At 47.1% G+C, this 25,911-nt stretch overlaps 1 protein-coding gene across 1 annotated transcript in view; it reads right to left on the reverse strand.

Annotated features, from left to right (window-relative positions):
* Positions 1–25,911, reverse strand: part of UBXN7 (UBX domain protein 7) — a 1,247,298-nt gene that overhangs the window by 113,536 nt on the left and 1,107,851 nt on the right. Inside the window, exon 9 of the mRNA XM_069618093.1 lies at positions 24,336–24,771. Within this exon, the coding sequence (XP_069474194.1) occupies positions 24,336–24,771 (436 nt within the window). The remainder of the gene's footprint in view (positions 1–24,335; positions 24,772–25,911) is intronic.

Consider the following 25,911-nt stretch of genomic DNA (forward strand, 5'->3'; position numbering starts at 1 on the left):
TCTCAACCCCCTCCCCCGCCCTCATAGTTCCCCAAACTTCAACTATGTTACCCCTTTTGCCACCCTCCTGTCTCATGTCCTATAGTGTGCATCTGCAGCAGGGGGTGTCTGCCGCAACGGTCTATTGTCTTCAATCACTTCTGGCTTGTCTCATAGCCATTTGTTACTTGAACACATATTGAACAGTTGGAACTACCCACATCTTGCATATATCTGAATCGTATCATTTAAACAACTGAAATCAGGGTAGCGCCTTCTCGATGTCTCATCGTCTTCCGTTCCGGGATCATTGTGTCACATGATTGATTTTGTCACAGTGTTCCGTTGGTTAAGCGATCGCCATCATTCATCGACTGCTGCAAAGGTAGAGGGATGTTGGCCTCCATGAAGCTTGTTTGCCTCCTCCGGGAACGTGAAGAAATACGTCTTGTTGTGTTGCAAATGCAACCTAGCAGGGTACAGCATTGCCTAGTGGATATGGCGGTCACGTAGTAGTTTCTTGACACCTGTAAACGAACACCTCTCTTGCTGGACTGCTAGCGTGTAGTCTGGGAATATACGGATAGTGCTGGCCTCCCACCTTAGCTCCTGCTTGTCCCGTGCCGCTCTCAATACTAGGTCTCTGTCTCTGTAGTTCATCATTCGTGCAATGATGGGTCTAGGGTAGGCTCCGTGTGTTTCGTGGTGCCAGCGTACTGTGTGCTCGTTCCACAACGAATATGGGCGACCAGCTGGGGTTGTCGAGTAGGTCTCTCAAAAGTGTTTCCACAGCAAGCTCGATGGGGCCCTTAAGCGCTTCCTCCGGGACGCCAATCATACGAATGTTGTTGCGGCGCGACCTGGCTTCCAAATCTTCACATTTTAGATTCACAGATCCCAAATCTTTCGCGATTGTCTTCACCGCATTTCGTAGTGCTGCCAATGCGTCCTCAGTGGTGTTGATGCGGGTCTCCGCTTCGGTTATGCGTCCAGTGGCTTTTTCCAGATGATTTTTGATAGTTGCCACATTCGTCGTGATCTCATCTAGTTTTTCATTGAGGGCCGCTGATGGGGTGATAGGCCCAGCCTGCTGTGCCTGTTCTGAAGTCATGTCTGCCGTAGTTACTTTTCTCACCGCAGTGGCAAACTTATCAACTGTTGCTTTACCTTTCTTTGGGCCTGCTCCGTTGGGCATCGTACAATGTCCCATTTAGATATTATTGCAATGTGGAGTGCTGGCCAGCCGTAATTTAGTCTTGCTGGAAAAGGCAGTATGGTGTTGGCAGTCCGGTACTTTCTACGATAGCTCCACTGAGGGGGTATGAATATTGCAGCTGGCACGGTGGCTGTGTATGACTTGACGGTGTTCCCAGTCAGCGAGTATCCCTACCTTCCTGCATCGCTGGATGATATATGAGCGAGGATTATTGCTGGATCTCTCAAGGGTCTGATCCGCGGTTCTGGCGGTTAGATGCCTTCGCCAATGAGAGGGTGTTTGCAGTTTTGTTACACTCCCTCTGTAGGAACGTTGCTGGTACCGTGCGTCAGCGCTGTGGGTGCCAGCGAGGAGTTATTGGGAGATTTCCTGTGACCTATCCTACGCATGTAACTAAAAATTACTGTTGAGAACAGTAATCAGGAGTTTGCTCTTAAGGTTCATGTGGGGTTCGCCCGCTGATAAATTCATCTTTGTGAGCAACTTTGCACAAAGTCGTCTCTGGCGTGATGCTGTTTACACAAGTATTCCTGTGGAGTATTTCAGGCCTCTCCCCAGGGCTCCATGTAGTTGCCGGCTGCCTAGAACCAGCTGTTCCCTCAATGTTTACGCGGGCCTGAGACTTGACTGTCTTCGTTCAGGGGGATCTTCTAGTCGCGGTGCACTCCGCGGCTGGGGATCCTTGGCGGGGCTCCCCTGTTGCCCTGCACCTCGCTTTAAGTTCAATCAGCTCCTTTATCTCGTGGAGTTCGGGTCTTTGCTAATCTCCAAACCAAAGTGGCAGCGCCGCTTATCGTGTGTCTGTTGAGTTCAATATTAACTACATTGGGTCCGTGTGCTGGGACCTGATGGGTATTTAGCTAACCACGTATGAGACCCAATTGTTTCTGCGGGGGTCTCTACTGCAGTAGCAGTCAGTCCGGTGGGGCCCCTCTCCTTAGCGCGATCCCTGGCGGCCTTGAATTAGCAGATAAATATGCTCTGAACAATGGCAGCTGTAAAGCGCAATTTTTCTGTGGCTCCGGGTTACTGAAGCGCTGAGGTTGCAACCGATGCCTAGGCGGCCATGGGATCCGGCTGCCAGCCCACGGCCGCGTTGACGGTCTCACGCCTGCCTCAGCCGTTAGTGCACACGGCCGCTCGCCAGCGCGCCTTACCGTTCTTGGAGATCTTCGAGTCACCGGTTTGACAGAGGGGTCATCGGAGCACCCGCGATTGTTACGGGTAGTGGGGTCAGGCTACAACCAGGTGTGCAACGACTACCTTGGTGTCTTCGATCACCGGTAGTGCCTCACCTCTCACATACGCTCGTGGACCGGTGGCAAGAGCACGCTGGTCCGGAGCCCTCGCCAGGCGTGCATTACACAGTGCGTGGGCACTAGATCCACTCGACGTATCTCAGGCGTTCAGCAACGGATCTTTTCAATTTTTCAGCAGCATATCGGGCAAAGTATCAGACATTTTCTCCAAAGTTCAAGCAAAACCGGGAATTATTAGCAGATTTATGGATCTAACGGCCCAGATTGTCACAGAAGCTCACACGGCAAAGGACATATCGCTGCATGCACAACAGCGCCCCCACCACCAGAAAGTTAGTCGAGTGCCAACCTCTACCTTGTTGAGAGCAGGGTACTACTATCTCTATGGCCCCTTTTGCCAGAAGGTGCTGGATCTCATCCAGCAGGAGATGTTCCAGAGGCAAAGGTTGGTGGCAAGAGGGGTGGTCTGGAGGGTGAGAGGAAGGCAGTAGCCCTGCTAGACAACAAGTGAGGCTCTAGGCGTCCAAGGTGGACATTTTCCAGTCTTCGCCAAAGAGGGATATCCTGCCCCCCCCCCACAAATGGTGGAAGAGTGCTTCACAGAGGCTTTGCGCCAGTGGTTGCAGAGAGGAGTATCCAGGTGGAAACACCTCCTTTAGGTTCAGCGTATCCTCTACCCCTGTAGAGATGGCATTGACTTGCCTGCCTCAAGGCAGCTTGACTTCAACCCCTCTGGGCATGAGTGGCAAAGAGGTGAAAAACCCTGCCTGCAGGGCTTGCATACTGATGTTGCTGCACAGCTAGCCAAGCCGACTTGGCGGTCGCCTTAGAGGCTTGATACTTCTGGAGGGATTGGTCAGCCTTTATGCGAACAAGTAATTTTATCGAAGGGCATGTCCAGAAGCTTCTATTGGACATCAGTAGCGAATCCTGACATCTTAAGGCAAGAAAAACAACCCAGGATGGTACTGGCAGCCATCGCCCTTGTGACGCATTCTGCGGTATCCAGGTTAGACAGCAAGATCTGCCGGGAGCCTTCCTTGCCGTCCTTACGAAGTGCCTTAAAGCCATCCCACAGCTCCGTTTTGGGCATGTGCTGTGAGAAACCTGGATTTGTCTCACTCGCTAGTCCTTGGGCATCAGTCATCCAGGTGGCCAGGACCCGGCCATCGCTATTGGATCCAGTTCCTGGGGGTGGACCAAGGCGGGAGGATTACCCGGATGAGGGGTCCTCGGGGAGTGTAAGTGGGACACCAACGGGTGAGACGTGGTAACCCCTTCCCTATAACACCTTTTCCCCATCCTGCCCCATAGGATATTCAGAAGTTCTACCACTCCCACACTTTCCAACATGAACACTTCCCTACACCATGACAGACAACGGACTAACACCCGAGTCGTTTACCTGACATGTCCCAACACAAGGGTCCGGCAGTGTGAGGCAATTGACAAAAACGAGGCAAAAACGACCCGATGGCCCTTTCCCTTCCCCACAGGGATAAAATGCAGAGCACAAAAGCACACTTCAGGCAGGGCCAAACGCACGAGGAAGCAGCATTTCCGGACTTGCAGTTCAAATGGTGGAGGCAGAGACACTTGAGGGACACCGAGGAGGTAATTGCCCTTGCCCTTTTCAACTCAGACCCACAAAGCCTCCGAAAGGGAAATCATAAGTCTGGGAAATTTTAGCTGGCATGTGGTGTGACCGGTGTCAATGACACACCGGGCCCTCCCGCGATGATAGCCAAAGTGGGAGAAGTGCTTGCCGCCGTGGTACGGTCCTTCACCTCAGAGACCAGAAACTCCAACAGTTCAGCACAGCCAGTGAGTTGGAGAAGACAGATAGTGAAACCGAACTGTGCTGGGACGAGGTTGCATGTGGCAACCTTGTTTAACAAAGAACTTGTGTAATTTGAACTTTAAAGAACCCCTAGTAAAAGGTTTAGATGCAGAGTGGTCAGGCTCTGCGGGGGCGCTCAGTCGAAGGACTCTGACTGAAACCCTTTTGGGTTGCGTTATTTTGTTGAAACTATGAAGACCAAGAGGCCTTAAGAGAGGCTAGTGTAAAGTGTCAAAAAGTGGTCCTGCGAGGGTCAAGCAAACAAACCCCCCACCCCGTACACTTGAAAGTCTTTGACACATGGGAGAAAACTGATTGAACTGTGAAACTGGCAAATGTGAACCTGACAGAGGGATGCCTGCGAATTGAGGGTAAATTATACCCGTGAACATTGTGACGACAAGTGTGAACCCGGCTGAGGGATGTCCACAATGGATAGTTGGTGAAAAGGACATTGAGACTTAAGTGATACGTTTTTGAGTGAAAGGCCGTGGTGAACCCGACTGAGATAGGCCAACATTGCAAGAGGGATCCGAGCCCGCCTGAGGGGGATCCAAAGGGGCGAAGAGCAATCGCCCAACGTGAAAGATTACCAAAGGAACTTTTGTTTATTTATTGTTTTTGGTTCAGCCGGCCTTCTAAGGCAAGAGACTTTGCAGTAAAGAGACTTGGCCCCAGAAGGTCCTGGCATAGTTGAAAGGAACTGTAACCTCGTGATGGCGAGACCAAGGCGTTTGCTGTGCTCAAATGTCCTACATTGGCCCATGCTAAAAATGTGGGGAAGGGAGACCCAGCCATACCATCCTGTCTTATTTGGTGGTGAACACTTTTCTTTTCATGAGAACATTATCCCAGACTATTTTTGTAACTTAGTTGTAAGAATTGACAATAGTTTCTTTTAGTATAGGCCATTTTTATTTGACAAGACGCCACTAGGACTGCTTTCTTATTATTTGGTGATCGTAGGTTGCTCCATCTTAGATTTAGGTTTAGATTAGGCGTTTTTCTCACCCATTATACAGTTTAACAAACATCCTTGAACTGTGTTCACTTGTGTCTGTCTTTACTGTTGCCACCATGCGTTCCTTACAGTGCTCAGCAACCTCAACTATCATTGGCAACAGCCCAAAAGAAAACTTGACCAAAGCACAAGAGGCATTAATGTCCCAGAGAGCCAGGCCCGAATAGCCAAAAAGCTTCCTGACCCACATATCTAACCTGTTCCTCTGCCTATACGCGGGCAATGATGGAAATGAGGTGGTTTTGAGGTCCGCTGTCGCAGCCTATACAACCAAAAACTCAGGGGAAGCGTGGCCAGGTGGCAGTCCACTGTGATTGCAACATTAGTTTTGCCCACAGTTCCATCATATTGATTGAAAGGCAGCAAAGTCTCCTCCTTAGGACCCACGTCCAAGATGTTGGTCAAGTCATACTGCACTAGGGCGCGAGGGGGCCGACAGCCTAAAGTGTCGACCTCCTTTGCCATCAGGTACAGGAAAACTGCCTGTGGATTGCCTTGGGTGGCAGCAGGCATCATGACAACCTCCGGCGAGATGTGCAGGCCATTTGCCTCTAGCAAGTCAGCAGCCAGGTCCACCAAGTCACCTTGTTTCCCATAACACTCCTCTGGGAAGTCTCTCACTTTCCTGGGGTGGAAGGGTTCCTGTCCGAAGGGAACAGGATCCCCTTCCTAATCATAAATGTCCACCAACTGTGAATTTAATGCCCTTCTTGGGAGTGGAAGGAACTCTTTGCAACTCCATCGTCATCTGCCCACTGGTCTGGCACCATATGTCAGGGGTACAATGTCTGAAGACAGAACAGTGTGCCCCTTCGTCGCAATCTTGTTGCGTTTCACTATAGACTGTCTGCACGCTCTTTCAAGAGTTGTGGGATCCATTGGCTTTGCCAAAGCAGAAGGCGCTGATGCTGCGGCTGCTGGGGGCTTGCCGAAGAGGTCTAGCATCTTTAATGGGAAATACCCCCATTCCTCTGGTGAAGAGAATTTGGTCAGAAAAGGTACCTGCAGGGCCTCTTTCTCATGGCCCTCTTTGGAGTGGGCTCCTCCTCTTCATAGATGAAGATAAGATGCTGTGAAGAACCACTGGGTGATCTGGACCTCTTACAGTGCTGCGTTTTGTCCTTTATGAACAGCGGACCGGTCCTCGGTGCCGCGCTCAGCACACAGCGACCTTGAGCGGGTACGCTTATTCCCTTTCTCCTTGTGTAGGAAGGTGAACAGTTTTGCGTCGTATTCTCGTAGAGCCTTCGGGTGCATCGCCTGGCACGACATGCACATCTGAAGACTACAAACCATGCAGGGTTTAAACCCTGAAGACCTCATTCGATCCGCCAACGTGACGAACTTGAGAGAAAGTAATAATTCAGTAAAATAAAAAAAGCTAAGAACTGTGCTCTTAATAGCAAGCAGTATGCGCGAAAAAAAGTAACTGAGGTGAAGGGGCGCAGTGCCTCTATATATACTGGCCTGACTAAATGTCTGGTGCAGTCTACATAGAGGCACTGGGCAGAGCAGACTCGCTGCCATGCTTCACCCCCTGGAGGCGGAACAAGTTTCTAAAGAGCAGCTTGCGCTGGGAGATTGCGATCATAGATGACTCTCTTGGAGGAAGGAGTCCATTGGAATCACATGCTTTCCATAGACTAGCAAGCAGTACCCGATAAAGGAAGTGGGTAAACTGAAGGAAACCAAAACAAACAAATGTTTTAACACTGCTTGTCGCACCAATGAATCATTTCTGGCTTGTGCTTCCAATGATACATTTACAATGAAAGCTAAGGCAGCCCCAGTGCTACGTGTAGAAAGTGCCCTAGGTGTAAAGGGATGTGATTTGTTTGATAGGCTCCAGCGATCTACCTAGTGATGGTAGCCTTTGAGACAAGATCCCAATCCCTTTTTCCCATCAGAAAAACAAAGAAATGATTTATTTTTCGTAATGGTTTTGTCTTATTAAGGTAGTACATCACTGCCCTTTGTACATCTAGTGTGTGAAGGACTCGCTCTTCTAAATTCGGAGGATTTCTATTTTGGAGAAAAACAGGGGGTGTTCTGTGACGAATTACAGGAATTGGTCCTTTCTACCCAAGGAGGAGACCTTCCCCCACTCTGAGGGTAGGGAGGTGAGCCTGCTCCACAACATCCCCCATAGGGGTAGAGGCAAGTGGGACTTCATCGGGAGAGACTCCCCCCTGTGGGGACAATGACTCCCATTCCTGTGAGGAACTCCATAAAGAACAGCCCAACATTACCTCTTTAGGTATAAGCTGCAAAGACATATGACAAAAGAACAAGTATGTGTTACTGTTGGCAAGAACCTGAGTATCCCTTTAAATGGAAAACAACATTAACAGACGAGGAGGAAGGAAAGAGAAGAACGGCCACAGCAGGCTGAGAGAGAGAGATACGGACATGTGCCGGGGAAGGCCAATGGCTAAGTCATCCCTGAGAGGGGAGAGAGAGGCATTATCCTTTCCTTTAATAAACACACACTTCAAAGGGCTTATAAGAGTCTGTGTCCTCCTCCTGACCTGCCACATATGGTGTCAGGGTTGGGATTGTTATGATAAAATATGGGGACCCGTCCTCTTTACCAAGTTCAGTCCCAAAGCTAAAAGCCCCTATGATAGCCACCACAGAATCAGTAGGCTTTGTCCTACAAAGTGCCACAAAAAGTGTAATACCACCAGGTGAAAGACGCCTAATCCCCACTGGTCTAGACCTAGCCCCTCCAAATGGAACATGATAGGACTAGCCTCAATGTCATGACAGGAATCATCCATCCAGACTAATGAGGTGATGTAAAAATCAAAGCTTCAACACCTGGTTCAAAAGAGAACGGAACCACGCTAAACTCACTCTGCGCCCTCCACTTCAAGCAAATAGTGAACGGATCCACCCACAATGCTGAACACACCTTGGGCGCAATGTTCTGCAGAGACGAACTCTCTGCCACTGCCTCATTGGTATCAAATATATGGAGTGACAACCACCGGATACAATTCTCCGTCAAACGTACGAACCACATATTACCCGGAAACGCAATATTGCACGCTACGAAGAAAAGAAATTGGAAGAGTCTTGACCTGGAATCCTAACAGAACTGTTGGAATCAACTCAATCAAACATTGCAGAGCTTAACAGAATGACTGCTGACTTAGCGGAAAAGATACTTGACGCCTGGATCACTGAGGCCCTAACTAGACCAATTAGCACAAGCAAAACATTTCAAAGCCACTGAAAAAAAAATGGCAGCAAGATGGTTCACAGAACTTCAGAGCAAACTGTAAAAATTATGGAGAAACCATTACAATCAGCCTGACAAAATATAGTACCAAAGACAACTCAGAACAAACAAATAAGCAGTCCTCAAAGCAAAAAAACAAACAAAAAACATACTATGCCATGAGAATCCAAGAGCCAACAAACCCACAAAAAGAGCTCCGGTACTATAAGTCAGTTGCAACGCGCTCATCATGAAAGCAAAACGATGTAGAGAGAAACAGGTTCAAAATCCCGGGTCTGCGCTTAGAAACCTCTTTGGTATTAAGCACGTTATAAATGACATGCATTACTCACCGTAATAGCATGTCTGAGGATTGTATCGGCTTAGAATCACATGCTGTGCATATGGTCCGACATCCAGGGGAACCCGCTGAGTATTGCATCTTGTCTTTCGGGACCGAAAGGGGACGTCGGCATAGGTATGTCTGTAACACTATCCCTATCGTGACATGTAGTGTACCCAAAATCCTTCACGCGCCGAGGTCCCTCCAATTGTATTTTTTCCTGCCATGAGGGAGCCCAAGGGTATTGTGAGTGAGTATATAAAGAGAAAGTAGTAAGACATCTATGTTCCTTCCACCCAGGCAGGGAGGCAGGGTGGGCGCATGTGAATCTAAGCAGATACTATCCTCAGAAATGCTATTAGGGTGAGTAATGCAGGTCTTCTGATGCTTGTTAATCTGCTCAGAATCCCATGCTGTGCATAGACTTGCGAGCAGTACCTGGAGTTGGAGGTGGGTTGTGAGAAGGAACAGTAGTGAAAAGATGTCTTAATACTGCTTGTCCCACCTGAGAATCAGATCTAGAATGAGTGTCTAGGCAATAACTCCAGGTTGCCCAGAGTACAGTTTGCTCTAGGCTTGAAGGGCAGTTCTCTCTTAGCAAGAGTATACAATAGTGTGATGCATTTGACAATCCACTTTGAGATAGCCGATTTAGAGACAGGATCCCCTTCTCTACCAGCTGCCACTGAAACAAAAAACTGGTTTATCTTCCTCAGTGGTTTCGTTATTTCCAGGTAAAACATGACTGCACTGCGCACATCTAGTGTGTGTAGGCTTCTTCTGCCCATGCTAGTGGGATTCTGGAAGAAAGTGGGTAGTTCGATTGATTGGTTCACATGAAACTTCGAAATGAATTTAGGCGCAAATCTGGAAAGAGTGCGCAGAACCACCTTATCCCTGTGGACTGTAACAAAAGGGTCTAGAACTGAAAGGGGTTGTAGTTTGACAACCCTTCTAATAGAGGTGATAGCCACTAGGAAGGCCGTCTTATAAGTAAGGTCTTTTAGACTTGATTTATGCATTGGTTCAAAGGGAGACCCCATGAGTGTAGTCAAAACCACATTTAGATCCCATCCGAGAGCTGAGTTAGAAATGGGGGTATGAATTCTCTTAACCCCTTCCATAAAAGCCTTAATAACAGGTATTTTCCATCACAACACTTTCTGTTGTGATGTAGTGTAGGCTGACAGAGCAGCAAGATGAACCTTTAGGGAATTAAAAAACAATCCCGAGTGTAACAAATAAGTTCGGTACAACACAATGTGGGTAGGCGAGCAGTCAATGGGATTGACGCCCTTGGTTTTACACCAGATGACAAAGCGTTTCCACTTACTAGACTAGCAATAACGAGTGTTAGGTTTTCTAGCCTCCCTGAATGCCCATGCATCTGTGAGGGAGTTGAAGGGGTCCAAACTCTATGACCTCAGGAGCCAGGCCGCTAAGTGCAGAGTTTGCGGCACGGGTGGAGTGTCTCCCCTCTGTCCTGAGACAGCATGTTGTACGGGCATGGTAGTCTCACAGGGGGGGAGAGGGACATTTCCATTAGATGAGCGAACCAGGGTTGGCAGGCCCACATGGGGGCCCCCAAAATCTTGGTAACTGGTTCCTGGTGCATCTCGTGCACTATCTTGTTGAGAAGGGGCGTCCGGGGGAAAAAAATAGCCAAATTTCCTTGACCATGTTATCCAGAGTCTGTTCCCCTTGGAGCGGTTCTCGGGGTACCTGGAGGCGTAGTCTTGACATCGGGCGTTCTCCTGGGTTACGAACATGTCGATCTCTGGGAAGCCCCATTCTGCGAAGAAGTTGGAGACGATGTCTTCGTGCAGACGCCATTCGTATTATAAGGGCAGTGGGAAATCTCTGCTGAGCATGTCCGTTAGAGGATTGAGTTCTCCTGGAACGTGTTGGGACAGTAGGAACATCTTGTGTTTGAGAGCCAACATCCAAATGTTCTGGGACAGCTTGGATAGCCCTGGAGAGTGCGTGCCTCCCGTTTGTTTAGGTAATACATGGCTGTGGTGCTGTCTGTCAGGACTGGGACTGTGTTCCCCTGTGGCTGTCGCTGAAAGGCCTTCAGTGCTTTGAGTACCGCTAGCAGCGGTAACAGACTTATATGGTTGGAAGCTATTTGTGGGGACCACACTCCATGCACTGTCTGCTGAAGCAGGTGACCCCCCCCCCCCCCGCCCCGTGAGAGATGCGTCGGTCGTGAGAGTGGCTTCTACTGTGGGGGTGGTGAAGGTTTTCCCCTTCAAGAGGTTTTCCCTTGACCACCACTGCAGAGAGAGAACGAGGGCTGGCGAAACTACCACCAGATCTTCCCATTGTCCGCTGGCCTGGCACCACTGGCTGTTGAGCTACTCTTGCATGGGACACATGCGCAGCCACGCGTGGTGAACTAAGTAAGTGCATGATGCCATCATACCTACCAAGCGCATCGCCTTGCGTACTGTCACTTCCCGACTGGCTACATATTGAGGGATCTGAGAAAGCATGTTCTGAACCCTCTCGTTGGAGGGGAAGACGAGGCAGTCTTTTGTCTGAATTAGAGCCTCTAGAAATTGCTTGACTTGACTGGGGTCTAAGCTGGATTTTTTCTCGTTGATGGAGGATCGAGGCTGAACAAAAGGTCTATTGTCTTCCGAGTATTCAATAGGCAAGTTCCGTAAGCGTCCCATGTTATGAGACAGTCGTCGAGGTAAGGGTAAACCGGGACGGATAGTCTGCGCATGTGTGCTGCCGCTACTGTCAGGACCTTTGTAAACACCCTTGACACCGAGGCAATACCGAAGGGGAGGACTTTGAATTGATAGTGTTTGTCCTCTATCATGAACCTTAGATATTTTCTGTGCGCTGGCAACATTGAAGTATGAAAGTATGCATCTTTCATGTCCAGTGTTGCCATGTAATCCCCCTGTTTTAACAGCGGAATTACTTCCTGCAGAGTTACCATATGAAACTTTTGAGGTTTGACAAATTTGTTTGCTGGGCGCAAGTCTAGTACAGGGTGCATGGTGAGGTCTTTTTGGGTACAAGGAAGTACACTGAATAAATACCCTTGTTTACCTGAAGAATAGGGACGGATTCTATGGTGTCCTTTTCCAGAAGTGCTTCCACCTCTTGTTGCAGGATTCGCAGATGGTCTGGCATCAGGCGTCATGTCTTGGGCGGTCTGAAATGTGGTGGTCAGGCAAATTCCACGCAGTACCCGTGGGTGACGGTCTTGAGAATCCACTGGTCCGACGTTATCCCCTCCCATGCCGAAAGGAAAGATGTTAAATCCCCCCGACCGGGGTGACATGGGAGGGGACCTGGATCCGTAGGTCATTTCTAACCGGAGGCTGTGGCTCCCCTGGAGTTGGGATCCCTGCCTCTGCCCTTCCCGCTGCCCACTGGGTGGATAGTTGGCGGGGGTGCTAGAAGCCTGACCCAAGTTCCATGAGCTTCCCATATTATACTGGTTTTGTGTAGAACAGGTTTGGCCCTGAAAGGACCGACGGGAACCGCCCCTCTCTTCCCCCTCTGGGCAGAGGGTTTTTGGGTGATTTGCTGCAGGGATTTAAGAGTCTCATGCTCCTTTTTGGCAGTCTCGAGGGCCTCATCGACTGCTTTACCAAAGAGATTTGCTTCCTCGATAGGTTTATTAATAAGAGCAGCTTGGGTCTCCGGCTTGAAACCCAGGTTTCAGAGCAAAGCGTGCCGTTTGAGCAGGGTGCCCTGGGCTAGGGATCTTCCTGCCGTCTCTGCAGTATCCAGGTTATTTGTTAGTACATTTTGGTTAACCTACCTGCCCTCGGCCACTATGGCAAGTAATTTGGTTCTTGCGGGTTCAGGCACCTCTTGGAGGCTTTCCTGCATTAGGTTCCACTGTACATCGGCGTAGTGTTTGCTATGCGCGTGGTAAAAGCAGCTGCTGAGGTGATTCATTTTCCCAAGCAGTACAGCCTCTTTGACTCTTTGTCGGGAGGTGCATCTCCCGTAGTAAGGGGTACACCCCGCCTGTTTCCGGATGGTGGTAACCACTAGAGAATCGGGGGTGGCATGACCTTTAATATATTGTGGGTCAGTAGGTGATGGCCGAAATTATTTCTCCACCCTTGGATTCACTGCCCTAGTCTGGGCTGGTGTGAACAGGGAAGGAATCTCCTTTTAATGGAATTTAGGAGAGGAATGGCTTGGCTGGAGTTTTTTTTTTCTTTAGGAATGTCCGTCACAAAGTCTTGTTCAGGTATGGCCTCTTGGGTGGCGATCTGAAAATGATCGGCTGCCTTCCTTAAGATGGCATTGAAAGCAATCTGATAGTCTACTGGTGAAGCCTGGAGGGCCGGAGTGGAAGGAGGGGAATCCAAACATAGAACATTAGTGTCCTGATCGTGGGTAGGGAGCGCCCATGGCTCTGTCTCAACCTGATGAGTGTCCTCCCAGTTTTCCGTGGCATCCGCCTGGTCAAACGCAGTGTAGTCCTGTAGTTTCGGATGCCCAGTCGCAAGACGCTACTGCAGAAGAGGGGGAAGGCTGTTGATCTTGAAGATCAGAGGATTCCGTCTAAATTTTCGGCGGTCCTGTTGGCGCTTTCGCTCGTTTCGGCGGAACCGTTGAAGCAGGGTTGGGGTTGTGTGTTCAGTGTGGCGTTCTTGTACGCCTCCGTCGCTGGGTGTTCACCCAATAGCATGATTTGCGTCATGCCTAGCAGGGTCAGGGACAGGCGTGGCGGACCCAGAAGAGTGTAAGGTCGATGGCATCCGGTACGGATGCTTGGTCATCACTAGTGCCCCCGTCACTTTCGGCGGGTGCGGCGGTGGGGGAAAAAGATCCAGCCCGCGACATGCCGTAAGCGGCCCACCGCTTAACGCGGTGCACCTTAAGTGTTTTAGGTCGAAGGAGTCTACAGGCCGCGCACCGTGCTTTGTTGTGGTCAAGGGGTAGACATGCACTTATTGTGCTCGTCCTTCCACGGGTATCTGACCCTGCAAGAGGGGCAAAACCTAAATGGTGTCCTTTCCATAGCGAAAGGTAATTAAGGTGGTGACCAGACCTAGAGGGCAAAGAGGGGGAGGAGGGGGGAAAGAGGAGAGACAGCGGAAGATATGGCCACCCCGACCCCACTCTCCCTACTGTGTAGGCCGTCCAGAGGGCCTGGCCATGTGGATGGCTCTGCCGCCGGATCTTAGGCGTCGAAGTCCACTGCCGTCGAAAGTTCCTGCAGTCTTCGTCGTAGTATATGAAGCACCGTCAAAGTGACTTTAGGGGGATAACCGACAAAATCGGTAAACCAGGATTAACAATGTCTCTTATGAATAGCTCTGCAATAGGGCGACCAGTTATTTGGGTGGAAGAAAACAATCTGACGGACCTCGGCGCATGAGGGATTCTGGGTACACTACACGTCTCGATAGGGATAGTGTTACAAACATGCCTATGCCGACGTCCCCTTTCGGTCCCCGAAAGACAAGACGCAATACTCTGTGGTTACCACTGGATGTCGGACCATATGCACAGCATGTGATTCTAAGCAGATACAATCCTCAGAAATGCTATCACATCAGGCATCAGAAAACCAATTATATACAACCCAATTATAATATATTGTATACATATTATTTATATTATACACAACTATTCAAAATCAAAGAAATCAAAAACCCTACATCCTGCAACAAAGCCGTCATCCCATCACAAGCACTATGTGACAACAACTACTTAAGAACAAAAATAGAAACAATTTGACGTAACACTGAAGCAAGCCAAGCACCTATAAACACAAATACAACCATGGAACCACCAACAACTGGCGATCCACCAACCACAGCAACACTCGATCAATGTATACCCATAGATGAAGTTATCTCCACTCTAAGAATGAAGGATACGATATGGCATATAGAACGTGCCTATACACAAATGTTTCAAGGCGTGACGAGGCAAGGGGGAAGGCAGAGACAATGTTCTTACTAGGCCAGGTGACATTGAGATTGCGCAAGTGCAGGGGATGTAGGGGGGCATAGGGGGCAGTGCAGTGCATAGGAGAAACAGTAAGATAAATAAAGACAAATAAAAAGTACGGCCATCTGGTGGCAAGTGCAGGTAGGGGGCTGTAGGGATACAGAAACAGCCCCGAGTGCAAGCGTTGCCAGGGGGGGCAGTGCAGGTGTGCAACTGGCGGGGAGGGGTCCTGGGCCCAAGATCAGAGGGTAGCCAGGTAACCAGTGCAGTTTGAGTTTCAGCCAGGAGATCAGCAGGGGAGAGGAGGAGAGAAAGCAGAAGCAAAAATAAGGCCTTGAGGTGCTTCTGGAACCGGAGATGGTTCTCCTCAAGTTTCAGAGAGGCAGGGAGGCTGTTCCAGAGGGAAGCCCCAGCAGAAGAAAGATCTACCACCAACTTGTTGCTTGGAGAAGCGACTGACCCTGAGGGAGTTGGAGGCGGATCAGCAAAAGAGCTTGAGAAGGAAGATATTTAGGAAGAGAGATTTGAAGGTACTGAGGCCCCTGTAGGCCTTGTGGACAATGCAGAGGGTTTTAAACTTTATCCTCGCCGCCACTGGGAGTCAGTGCAGAGATTTCTGTCCTGGAGAGATACGATCCATGGGCTTGAGACCAAGGACAAGTCTTGCAGTCCTGTTTTGGATGAGTTGCAGACGGCGGAAAGTAGAGCCAGACAGATTTAGAAAGAGGCTGTTGCAGTAATTTTGCCTAGAAAGAACCAGAGCTCCGGAGACAGCGAGCTTGTGGGGGAAGGAGAGGAAAGGAAGAATACCTCTGAGGAGGTGCAGCTGGTAGTGTGACTTCTTAGAGACGTCAGAGATGTGAGGAGAGAAGGAGAGTGTGGAGTTGAAGATGACTCAAGGTTTTTAGGCTTACAGGACACCAACCTTGCCGGATCCACAAGCGACCCAAGCCCCCCCAGGCATTTACAAAGAAATCCTCAACCAAAGCATCCTAGCATCTTGCTTCCGGCTACTGATTAATCTATCCCTAAACACAGGAATATTACCAAAATCTTTCAAATCAGCGTACATCAAGCCACTCCTAAAAAACTAAACGGGAAGCACGGATGTTAGAGGGGTTTCCTAAAGTCCTAAAGGTAGTAAGACTTTAGTAAGCTATCCCAGTGGTTTGCAGATATCCAACTCTTATTAGTCTGCACTAACTCAGGACCTTGGTAGAGTGGCAGAGCAGTCAGGCTTATCTTAAGAGGAAGATGTGAGCTGTAGGTAAGAACACTGAATCTAGTTAGACATGCACACCAAAGCAACTCTGACACTTATAATTTATATAAAATTATATGTTTATTATATACACATCAGAATCACTTTAAATACTTTAGACTTTTACACTAGAACACTTCAGAATACTTGAGAATACACTTCAAAGGACACTTTCACTTTTGTGCTTGTTCGTGGTTACATTTGAAGCAACGTTAAAAAGGGAAAAGACAATGCTATCATATTATCGCTTATTATGCGCACCTGCGGTGCTTAACAGTTCTTATGGTAATGCATCGACTCTGAAAACACACATAGTAATGTCACTTAAAGGGAGGAAAATGGTCAGTGTAACTAGCCGGGTTTAAGGTTCTATTCTTCGCCCAGTAAGAGTTTTAAGTCCCAAAACACACCCGTAGCTAAAGGCAGTTCGGAGAGGGCTCAAAGTCTTGACAAGCAGTAGAATACGAAGAGTTCCTGTGGATTTCTTCCAGTATCTAGTGTTCTACAAGCAGCAAGTTAACAACTAACCAGGGATACCTTTTGACGGACTCGATGGGACACAAGCAGCGGCTTGAGTCAGAGTTAAGAGTGGGTTACCCTGGGCACCTTTACGTGCACTCCAACGCTCTGGAGCAACATTTTGGAATTAGGTAAGCAATACCTTAGGTTAGAAGAAAATGTTTGTGCTAGGTGCTCCGTAATGTTGCAGCTGTGGACCCGACCTCCGGATTCCTTGGTCTGATGACTAAAGGCAGGATAATGGATGGGATCTCTCAGAAGCAGTCTTGAGGGAGGACCTGGGGCACGACTTTCATCAACTTCTTGATTCACTCTGCGGTTTTGGTGCCTTTTCTGCAGCACCAACAAAGGACACAGATCGCTCGGTCAATCTTCTTCGCTTCTACAGTCCCACGCTCCAATAAGGGAGGTCTGGGTCAATTGGAGCGGATCTCTGGAGTGTGCTTACAGGCTCAGCAATGATTTGGATGGAGTCAACCTTTCCACAACAATGCACTCAAAACGGGCAGCGGGTATTGGGGTTCTGCAGCTCTCGAAACTCCTAGTAACTCGGGAGATGGCTCAATTCAAAGTTTGTCTTGGGACCGGTTGTTCCCACCAGCTAAAGGGAAGGAGTCTTCCTCTTTGGAGCTCCTCTGTCACACAGAAAATAAGAGCCAGGGCAGCAGTGGTCACTTCACAGTGTTGCAAAGGGTCTGCAGGAGTCTCTGGTCATCTCCTTCTGTTACTTCAGCTTCCAGTGGTCAACTTGATTTTTACTCCAGACAACTCACCTTTTATACAGTTCCAGCACACACTCCTCTGCAATCTCAGCATTTTAAAGAAAGACCCCTATGGGAGCTGGTCCCATTCAGGCACACTCTCAGACAAAGGACAGTCGGGTGGAGAACTCCTCCCCACTTCCTGCCTGCCAGACACTCTGGAGCCTAGGCAGGGACACCAAGGGTTCCCGCGAAAGGCAAAACATACACTGACCTCCCCCACCCCCTCGCAGAAGAAGAGCCAACAAAGAGCAACCACGCTAGTAATGGTGAATAAAAGAAGGGAGGCCCCAAGTTGGTACAAAAACTACACAATAGTTGGTAGAACACATCCACTGCCACCAGCCATAACTAGGAGATTGTCGATCTGACTAAAAAGTCATAGGAGCAAGGAGAAGGGGGATACTAGGTATCCCTTTGGCACTCCACTGAAGGTGGTGTGGGCCACCAATCTCTCAGACTAGAGAGTTTTGGGAGAGGTAAGAACTGTAGTTACTTGAGGATACAGAAAAAGAATCTTAAAGGAGGACCCTAAGGGTCCCCAGCAACACTGCCCTTAAGGAGCTGGGTGATGCAGTAGAAACATATGGATGCCTTTAAGATCTATGGAGCAGACAGACTCCATAGCGCAGGTGGAATACAAAGCATAGAACTCCAAAAGACAGAGCCCACAAGAATGAATGAGTGGAAAAAGGCTCCACTTATTCAGGATTAAAATAAAAAGCTGCAGCAGTCCAGCAGAAAGTGCTGGGAGTCTCTAATTAGGAGAGGGGATTGTTAGGTCAGTTTTCATGAAGTCCAACAAAGGGCTTACTAAAACCATTCTTGGTATAAGGCTGTCCGACCTGAGTACAGGGTAGCATAGAATGAGCATCCAGGAGGGGAGAGGGCTGTAGAGTCAGTACAAAGAAAAAGTAGTATCCATATGGTCTAAAGAAACACTGAGACACTATGTACTGTGAAAACAAAGGGTTTATTTTATATACAAGCAGACCAAGAGATTCTTGGGCGAGTACCATCATAAAGCATATAAACACTATATAAAAACACAACACTATGCTTTAAATACACAGATCAAAGGCACAGACCTTATTTAGAACACCTAACAGTATTTCTAGGGGGTAAGACCAGAGATTACCTTTGGATTACTTTCAGTAACACAAGAGTAGTATACCCTGTGTGTTACGCAGTGCACAACAAGCAAATCACAGTCAACCAACTTGCACATATACTTTTCTGAATAGTGGAACACAGATTCAAGGAACAGTATATACCTCTACTACTTTTGTGATAACACAGTTACATTAGGTGACTAAGACCTTCATGTTGTAATATACAATTATAGCAGATTTTCAGCTCACTGGAACACAGGCTAAGATAAGCAGGAACTCTTTACACTAATGTAGGATGCCCCAGGCAAACCAAGGTCAGCTACACCTAAAGGAACAATTTTCAGGAATGGCACACAGCTATTCTAGGCGGATATGGCCTAATGTTGTAACATACTATTACAGTTGCTTTTTAAGATCAGTGGAACACAGATTGAGATGAGCAATATCTCTAACTTTATTTCGTATGGCACACAACAAACACAAGGTAAGTAAAACCTGTATACCTGTGAAAGGGGCTATCAGCAGTTTAAAGGTAAGTATAACCTTTGGCAGACTTATTCTGGACAGGCTAACAGCAAGTCAGGGGAGACGAGACCCAATTGGGGACACTCATACAATGATCCTAACAGGAATAATAAAGTGAAACCAACAGCATTACTTTTAGGAAGAGGGGATCCCAATTCACAGGTGAGTAAGTTAACCTTTTACCTGCTTTCTGTTAGAATGGTGAAACAGTTTCTAAGGAAAGTAAGAATTTGAGAATACTTATTTAAGAAGGCACACAGCTTATTCAAGTTAAGTAAATCCTATTAATACTTTTCTGAATGGCAAACATATCTAAGGTAAGTAATAACTTTTCAACACTTGTTATTCTTTTCAAGGCAGTACCCTTTTCTTATCCAGTCCTTCCCTTATTATATAGCATGAGTTCAATCAGGGGCAGTAGAGGGACCCTAGTGGTCTAGGTGCCAACTGTAAGCAGGGTGAGATAGGGTTCAGTTGCAGGCAACGTGAGAGTTCCAGAGGAAGACTGTTCAAACAAGTATATCACTTTGAAGTACGTTGAGGGTTTAGGGTTTTCAGAGAAGATGCCATAAAACGATCCTGCAGTGGCCCAGTGTGAACTGGATGAGTGGCCTCCCAATCGTAGGAAACACCCCAAAGCTATAGAGATATCACAAAGGCTTAAGGTAGGTAAAATACCCCAGTCAAGAGTACCTCAGCACAGAAGAATTGCAGCTTTGCAGCAGGAAGACTTCAGGATATGCAACCGAAACCTGGTTGATGGATTCCTTTGTCAAGAAGACAGGACTTTGGAAGGACATTTGCAGCAGGGATCATAGGAGAAGGCTCCAGGCAACAGTTTGCTCATGGCTGAATGCGGCTCTGTGGATTCGGCAATTTTTCAGGAGCACAGAAGATAGAATATCGCTGGTCAGATTCTCGTCGTTTGCAAGGTCCAGCACTCTGGTGAGGGGACTTTTCAGACCTGAATCGTGCCTCTGGAGATCCGGCAGGATGTCCACAAAGTTTCAGCGAGATTCGGAATGGCTCGAGGTCCCAGGGTATTGGGGTATTGCAGCCCTGCAAGGTCAGAGCATGGCATGGGATGGCTCAAAATGCAGGTCTTCTCTAGTCTAGTGGGTCACACCAAGCTTTGGGTCGGGGTCGTTTACTGAGTCTCCATGTCAATTGGTAGGAAGGGCTTCAGCAGGCTCCGGTTACACAGCAGGCTCTCTGGTTGCTGGAAATCATCTCAGCTGCGGTTTATTCATCTTCCTCTTCGGTTTTGGTTCCAGTGGTCGACTACCTCTTCAGCTTCCAGGATCAGACTTTTATGCAGGAACCCAGCCAATCAAACAGCCTTGCAACATTCAAACTTTCAGGACAGCCAGGCTTCCAGTTTGAACTGGATTCTCACAGTCAGGCTGGAAGACAAAGGGCTGCAGGGTTTTGTACTCCTCCCTCACTTCCTGCCTTCACAGACACTCTGGAGCCTGGGCGGGGAATCCATAGGATTCCCGCCGAAGATAAAAATCACACAAAGTAATTTCGTGCTGTGGACGTCAGGAGATGGAACAAGAAAGGACAAGAAACGCTGAAATGGCAAAAAAAGAAGACAGGGGCTAAAGTAAGTTTGTCCTTGTAACATAAATGTTACATTTAAAATGAGAAAGGGGATACTCAATATCTCCCCAGCACTCCACATAAGGTGGGGGGTGCTGGTCAACACTAATAAAAATGAATAAGGGATCCAAAGATCCTTTCTACCCTTGGGAACACTAGTTCTCCAAGGTTAGCCAGAGAAAGTTAAAAAGGGAACCCAGCAACAATAGGCACTTATGACCAAAAAGTTGTCAAAGAGAATAACTTTTGAAAGACACTATGGAGAGTCTTAAAAATGACACCCATAAAGTAAGACTGTGGAAAAAAGATTCCCACTCAGTGAGGTATAGGGAAAAATAATCTACCAGTCCAGCAAAATGTTCTGGGGTTGACACAGGTCAGGAAGATTTATCATTGATATGAAAAGCTTACCTAACAGGGATGAAGCATAAACATGATAAATCTCCCTAACAACGGAAGACCCCACTAACTACAGACCTAGATCTAATGTACCCTACTCTGTGAAACTACTGGTGAACCAAGTACACAAAAGCCTACTCAACCACGTAGAAATGAGTGGAATACTCGAGCACTCACAAGTCGGCTTCAGACCCATGAGAGAAACAGAATTGGCACTCATTTCCATTTGCGACGACCTAAAAATAAATGCCGACAGCAGTCCTCGATCTGTCCACATACTACTGAACATATCAGCTGCGTTGGACACAATCAGACACACAACACTAATTGAGAGACTTGAGGAATGCAGTGTAAAAGCTAAAATGCTTCCTCATCAACCGAAATGAAAGAACTTGCCTTCTGCCATTTACCTCGAACACCAAAACATCTGCTGTGGTGTGCCTCGAGGCTCTAGCCTCTCCACACTCCTCTTCAACATCTACATGTCCCCCATAATGAAAATCATTCGAAACCACGGACTGACCACCTACAACTACGCAGATGATGCCCAACTCATCAAGATCGCCACAACCAAAGACCCAAACAGCACCCTCAACCACTGCCTCACTGACATATACAGATGGATGACAACCAACAACCCCAAGCTAAACCTGACCAAAATAGAAATAGTGATTTCACCCGCAGATGACAAAACAAAAGGTACAACTGGACTGGGTTCCTGCCAAGGGAACCTGACCTTAAACATCGGCCGAGGTAAAAAATCTGGGAATTCTCACAATGGACTCACACCTGAACCACAAGCCAGCACTATAAAGAAATACTTCTACCTCCTGAGACTATTTGGTGGGATCCTCCCCTACCTCTCCTTCCCATACAGAACCCTCACAATTATCTCCCTGGTATTATCACAAATCGACTAGGCAATCAGCCTCTACCTTGGAATGCCAAAACGGCTCACTAAAAACTACAACGCATCCAAAACACTGCAGCAATGATACTCCAGAGACTAACCAGAAGACATCAGTGCACACCAGCCCTGAGGTCTACACTAGCGCTCAGTAAAAAATACATTCACTTTAAAGCCATCTGCATTGCCCACAAAATCACTGCACAGAGAATTCCTCCAGGCCAAGATCAAACTCTACCAACCAGAAAGAAACCCAAGATCAAGCGACTAGATCCAAATCGAAACAATGCGAAAAAAGGAAATTTAGAGGAATCACATTCTCATGTCAAATTGCCAATCTATGGAACATAATACAGAAGGACAAGAGGACAGAATACCACCTCACCTGCAGAAAACGACTGAAAACCTGGCTACTCAACTGACGATTAGCATAAAACGGGGACCCAAGATAATCCAAGGACAGTACAAATTCCGGAACCAACAATAAAACTAACAGCGGACGAACTACTAACCCTCCCCGCTCAACTACTAACCCTGTCTGCTCCTGACTCCTCTCCAGCATACCCTACTCTTACCTGACACAATCTAACGGATCAGTCTAATATCACAGAAACACAAACCTCCACCATGAAACTAAAATCTGCAAACATCCGAATCGCTGCACGTTGCCCTTCCGGATACAATAACCCTAGTGCGCACAATCCAAACAACTAGAAAGCAGGCCTGCAAGATGTCAGAAAAACATAACCATTATCATACTCCCTCTTTTCTCACTAACCTTCCACCAGTCCACTTTCTCACAGAACCACGTGAGCGCCTGAAGACCATGACAATGTTAACGGTGCACAGTGCAAGTCAATTTAGCATAACATAATAGTCATTATGCCTCTTAATTTGGCCTCAGTGAGTGGAGATGTGTGTTCTCATTTATTGTAGTAGGGGAGGATCTCTGCTAAACCAGCCTTTAGAAACCACATTCATACATGCCACTGTGGGAAGTCTGGAAAAAACAAAATTCAACTCTGTATTGTTTTGACCACTTGTATACAGAGCTTATAATTTAATACCAGGACACTTTATTCAAAGCACCTCCATATCAAAATTGACAGTGCTGAAAAAGCTCAGTAAGAAATCTCCACCAGGCTCACACGCTGATGTAATAGTGACTGCAATGGTGATTCCAATGGTGTCTGTCAAGGCAGTTTTTGTACCACAGTCTCTTGCTGCAACCACTAACTCGAATGGGTAGGCTAACACACCAAACAAGGAAGGGAAGCAAAAAATGTGCTGGTAGGTCACATGGTCAGAGTGACAAGGCTTGACTCCCAGTTAATGGTAGTAGGCTGAAACGAAGGTACAAATAGTCCACACAGTTCTCTCTAGAAAATACACAATAATGGAGTCACAAGTAGGCAGCTAATCTCCACATATCTGCTGGCACAAACTCCTTGAACAACAAATCAACCAATCGACCTGAATCACAACTTGTCCACAAAGAAAGGCCTTGCAAACAATCCTTACTTGTCACACACCCACCGGAACTTGATCCGGTACGGTCTCGGAATGCCTCCACACTTCAGATTCTAGAAGGCTCCAAAAACATTGCATTTTTCAACAATACCCAAACAAGGAGTCATCCTGATGGATGCACAGACAGCAACTCACAGTACTGCACTGCTGTCAAGACACCAGCGCAAATGATAGCTACCCACAGCTTGTACAGCCCTCCGTTGCTCTTGACCTAGGCCTGCACTTTACTTTAAACAATAAAATGCAACATCAAACTAATACAAAGTATTAAAAAGATACCAAGCACATTGCAAAAACAGTAATGTCCATACAAGGACTCTCCTAACCCAAATCTCTTACTGTCGTCCCACTATAACAGGTACGCATCCAACATACAATAAAAGGGGGGGTTGGGGAGAACCAGGAATCCATAAACCTAACAAGCAGGTAAGTCCCTGCATAATTTTGTACAGTGTCTTGAAGATGCGATCAAAACCTAGTGTATGTGGACGGCCCACGATCTGGTGGTTAGCACCTAATATATATGGTAGGATATGGGAGAAAAAGGGGACCGATTTTAACAAGTAGGAAAATATGCTAAAATTACTTAAGGCGTAGAACAGTACTCCACATGATTCACATCGTTAGGATTCTTTAACCCATAATATTAAAATGAATTCATATGTACACATATTAATAAAACAAATCCTTACAGAATAGGCAACAATGTCAAAACAAATCTAAATGCTTTCAAGAATCATTAAAACACTTAAGCAACAGTTATCCTGGCCATACATACTTGGTAATACATTATATATATTATATTCACAGGACCACCTGTGGAGGTAAAAAATATATATTTGCTAAAAGTAGTCAGTCACTGAAGCACAACAAAGAGGTTACCCTATTCACTCACCATTTGCATCAAGTCCATCTCCAGAACCATACAGCTTTTCGACGGGCTCCTCTGTGATTTCTACTTCCCTGCTAATGGAGCCAATATGATTTTGGGCCAGAGGGACATGTTCAGAAACAGTCTTTGATAAAGATGTATGCTGTGCTTGAAGGCTCTCCTCCTCCTTTATGCGCCCTGTGTCCTTGTGAGGAGACTTCCGTGGCTTACTGCTGGGGATGTCTGGCCCTAACTCGGTATCATCATCTTCATGATGATGATCATCGTCCGAGCCACACACAGAGATGAACTCCTCACTCCCAGAGAAACGTTCAGATTCCGACTCATCAGAACATCTTTCCAGCTTGGAAACCACAGCGGACTCAAAGTGAGTCTCTTGCAGAGATGCCTGGATGGCTGCTTCTAGTTGGCTATCCTCACTGGCATCGATAAGACTCTCCTGTGTACCAAGTAGTGGTGACGAGGCATGGGGAAAATAGACAGAAAAAATAGAACAAAGTCAATAACTTATCTGCAGAGGTTCAGTAGAGTTCTGAGACTTTACAGGATGGCATTTGCAACAGAGTAGAATTGATTTCATAGTTTACAAGAACTGTGCATTGAAGTGACCGGAAGTCATCTAGCTCTTCGGGCATCACATTCCAGACTCTGCATAGTATTCTGGACGAGGAACAGAAGTCAGAGAGGATACGGACTGTTACAAGGAAGAGGTTGAGTAAGAGAGGGAAACTGATAATCCCAAAGTTCTGTGTTGCAAACACTTTCTATCTGGATGGAACAGGTTCATCGTTGAGTCAGAAAATGTTTTGACTAATCTTGTGGTTGTCCATTCTTTTCTCTGGCTTTCTATGTGTTCCGACCTATTTTTACCAAAAGTAAGTATTTTTCAAAGTCTCATTGAAGACTGCAACTCACTTTTAAATAGACCGTCTTGGAAGTTGTTGTTTTCTGAATTCCTGTGGTGAGGTGTTCAGGAAGACCAGCTTTAAGGTGTGTACGGGATTTTCCACCAAGTTAGTCCTACTCTTGCAATGGCACCATGACATTGCAGCCTGGCATCAGTCTTAGAAGGGGAGATGGCTGGAAGCAGGTTACATAAGTCTCATACTAGCAAACGCAATATTCCACAGTATATACTGAAAAATATATATTTCAGTGTTGCAAAGTCACATATTAAACAAACCTAAAGGGAAGTACATTAGTACAGTCAACATTAAAGATGTATAAATTACTTACCTGGGGTAATGCATTTCTATTTATTTGGATTTTCATAGCGCTTTATGCCACACGCTGTACAAAAGGTTATAGACCGACAGAACAATTCAAATTGCAAAAATGGAGAGGATTAAGGAGAGAGCAGATATTAATTTAAACGAAACCGAAACATAGGTTTGGCCGATGTGGACAAAGACAAACGAAGAGTGTTTCAATAATACAGGGCAAGTAAACTAAAGGAAAGCAAACAGGAAGGGTCGCGGAGGAGAGGGACAGCGAGAAGAAATTGGGATTCTGAAACCAAGGAGCAGGGAGGAGAATAGAAAGCAACAAGCGGACACAGATAGGATGGGCCTGATTATGG

This window comes from Ambystoma mexicanum, chromosome 10 (genome assembly GCF_040938575.1).
Source record: "Ambystoma mexicanum isolate Mex_15411 chromosome 10, UKY_AmexF1_1, whole genome shotgun sequence".
NCBI lineage: Eukaryota > Metazoa > Chordata > Amphibia > Caudata > Ambystomatidae > Ambystoma > Ambystoma mexicanum.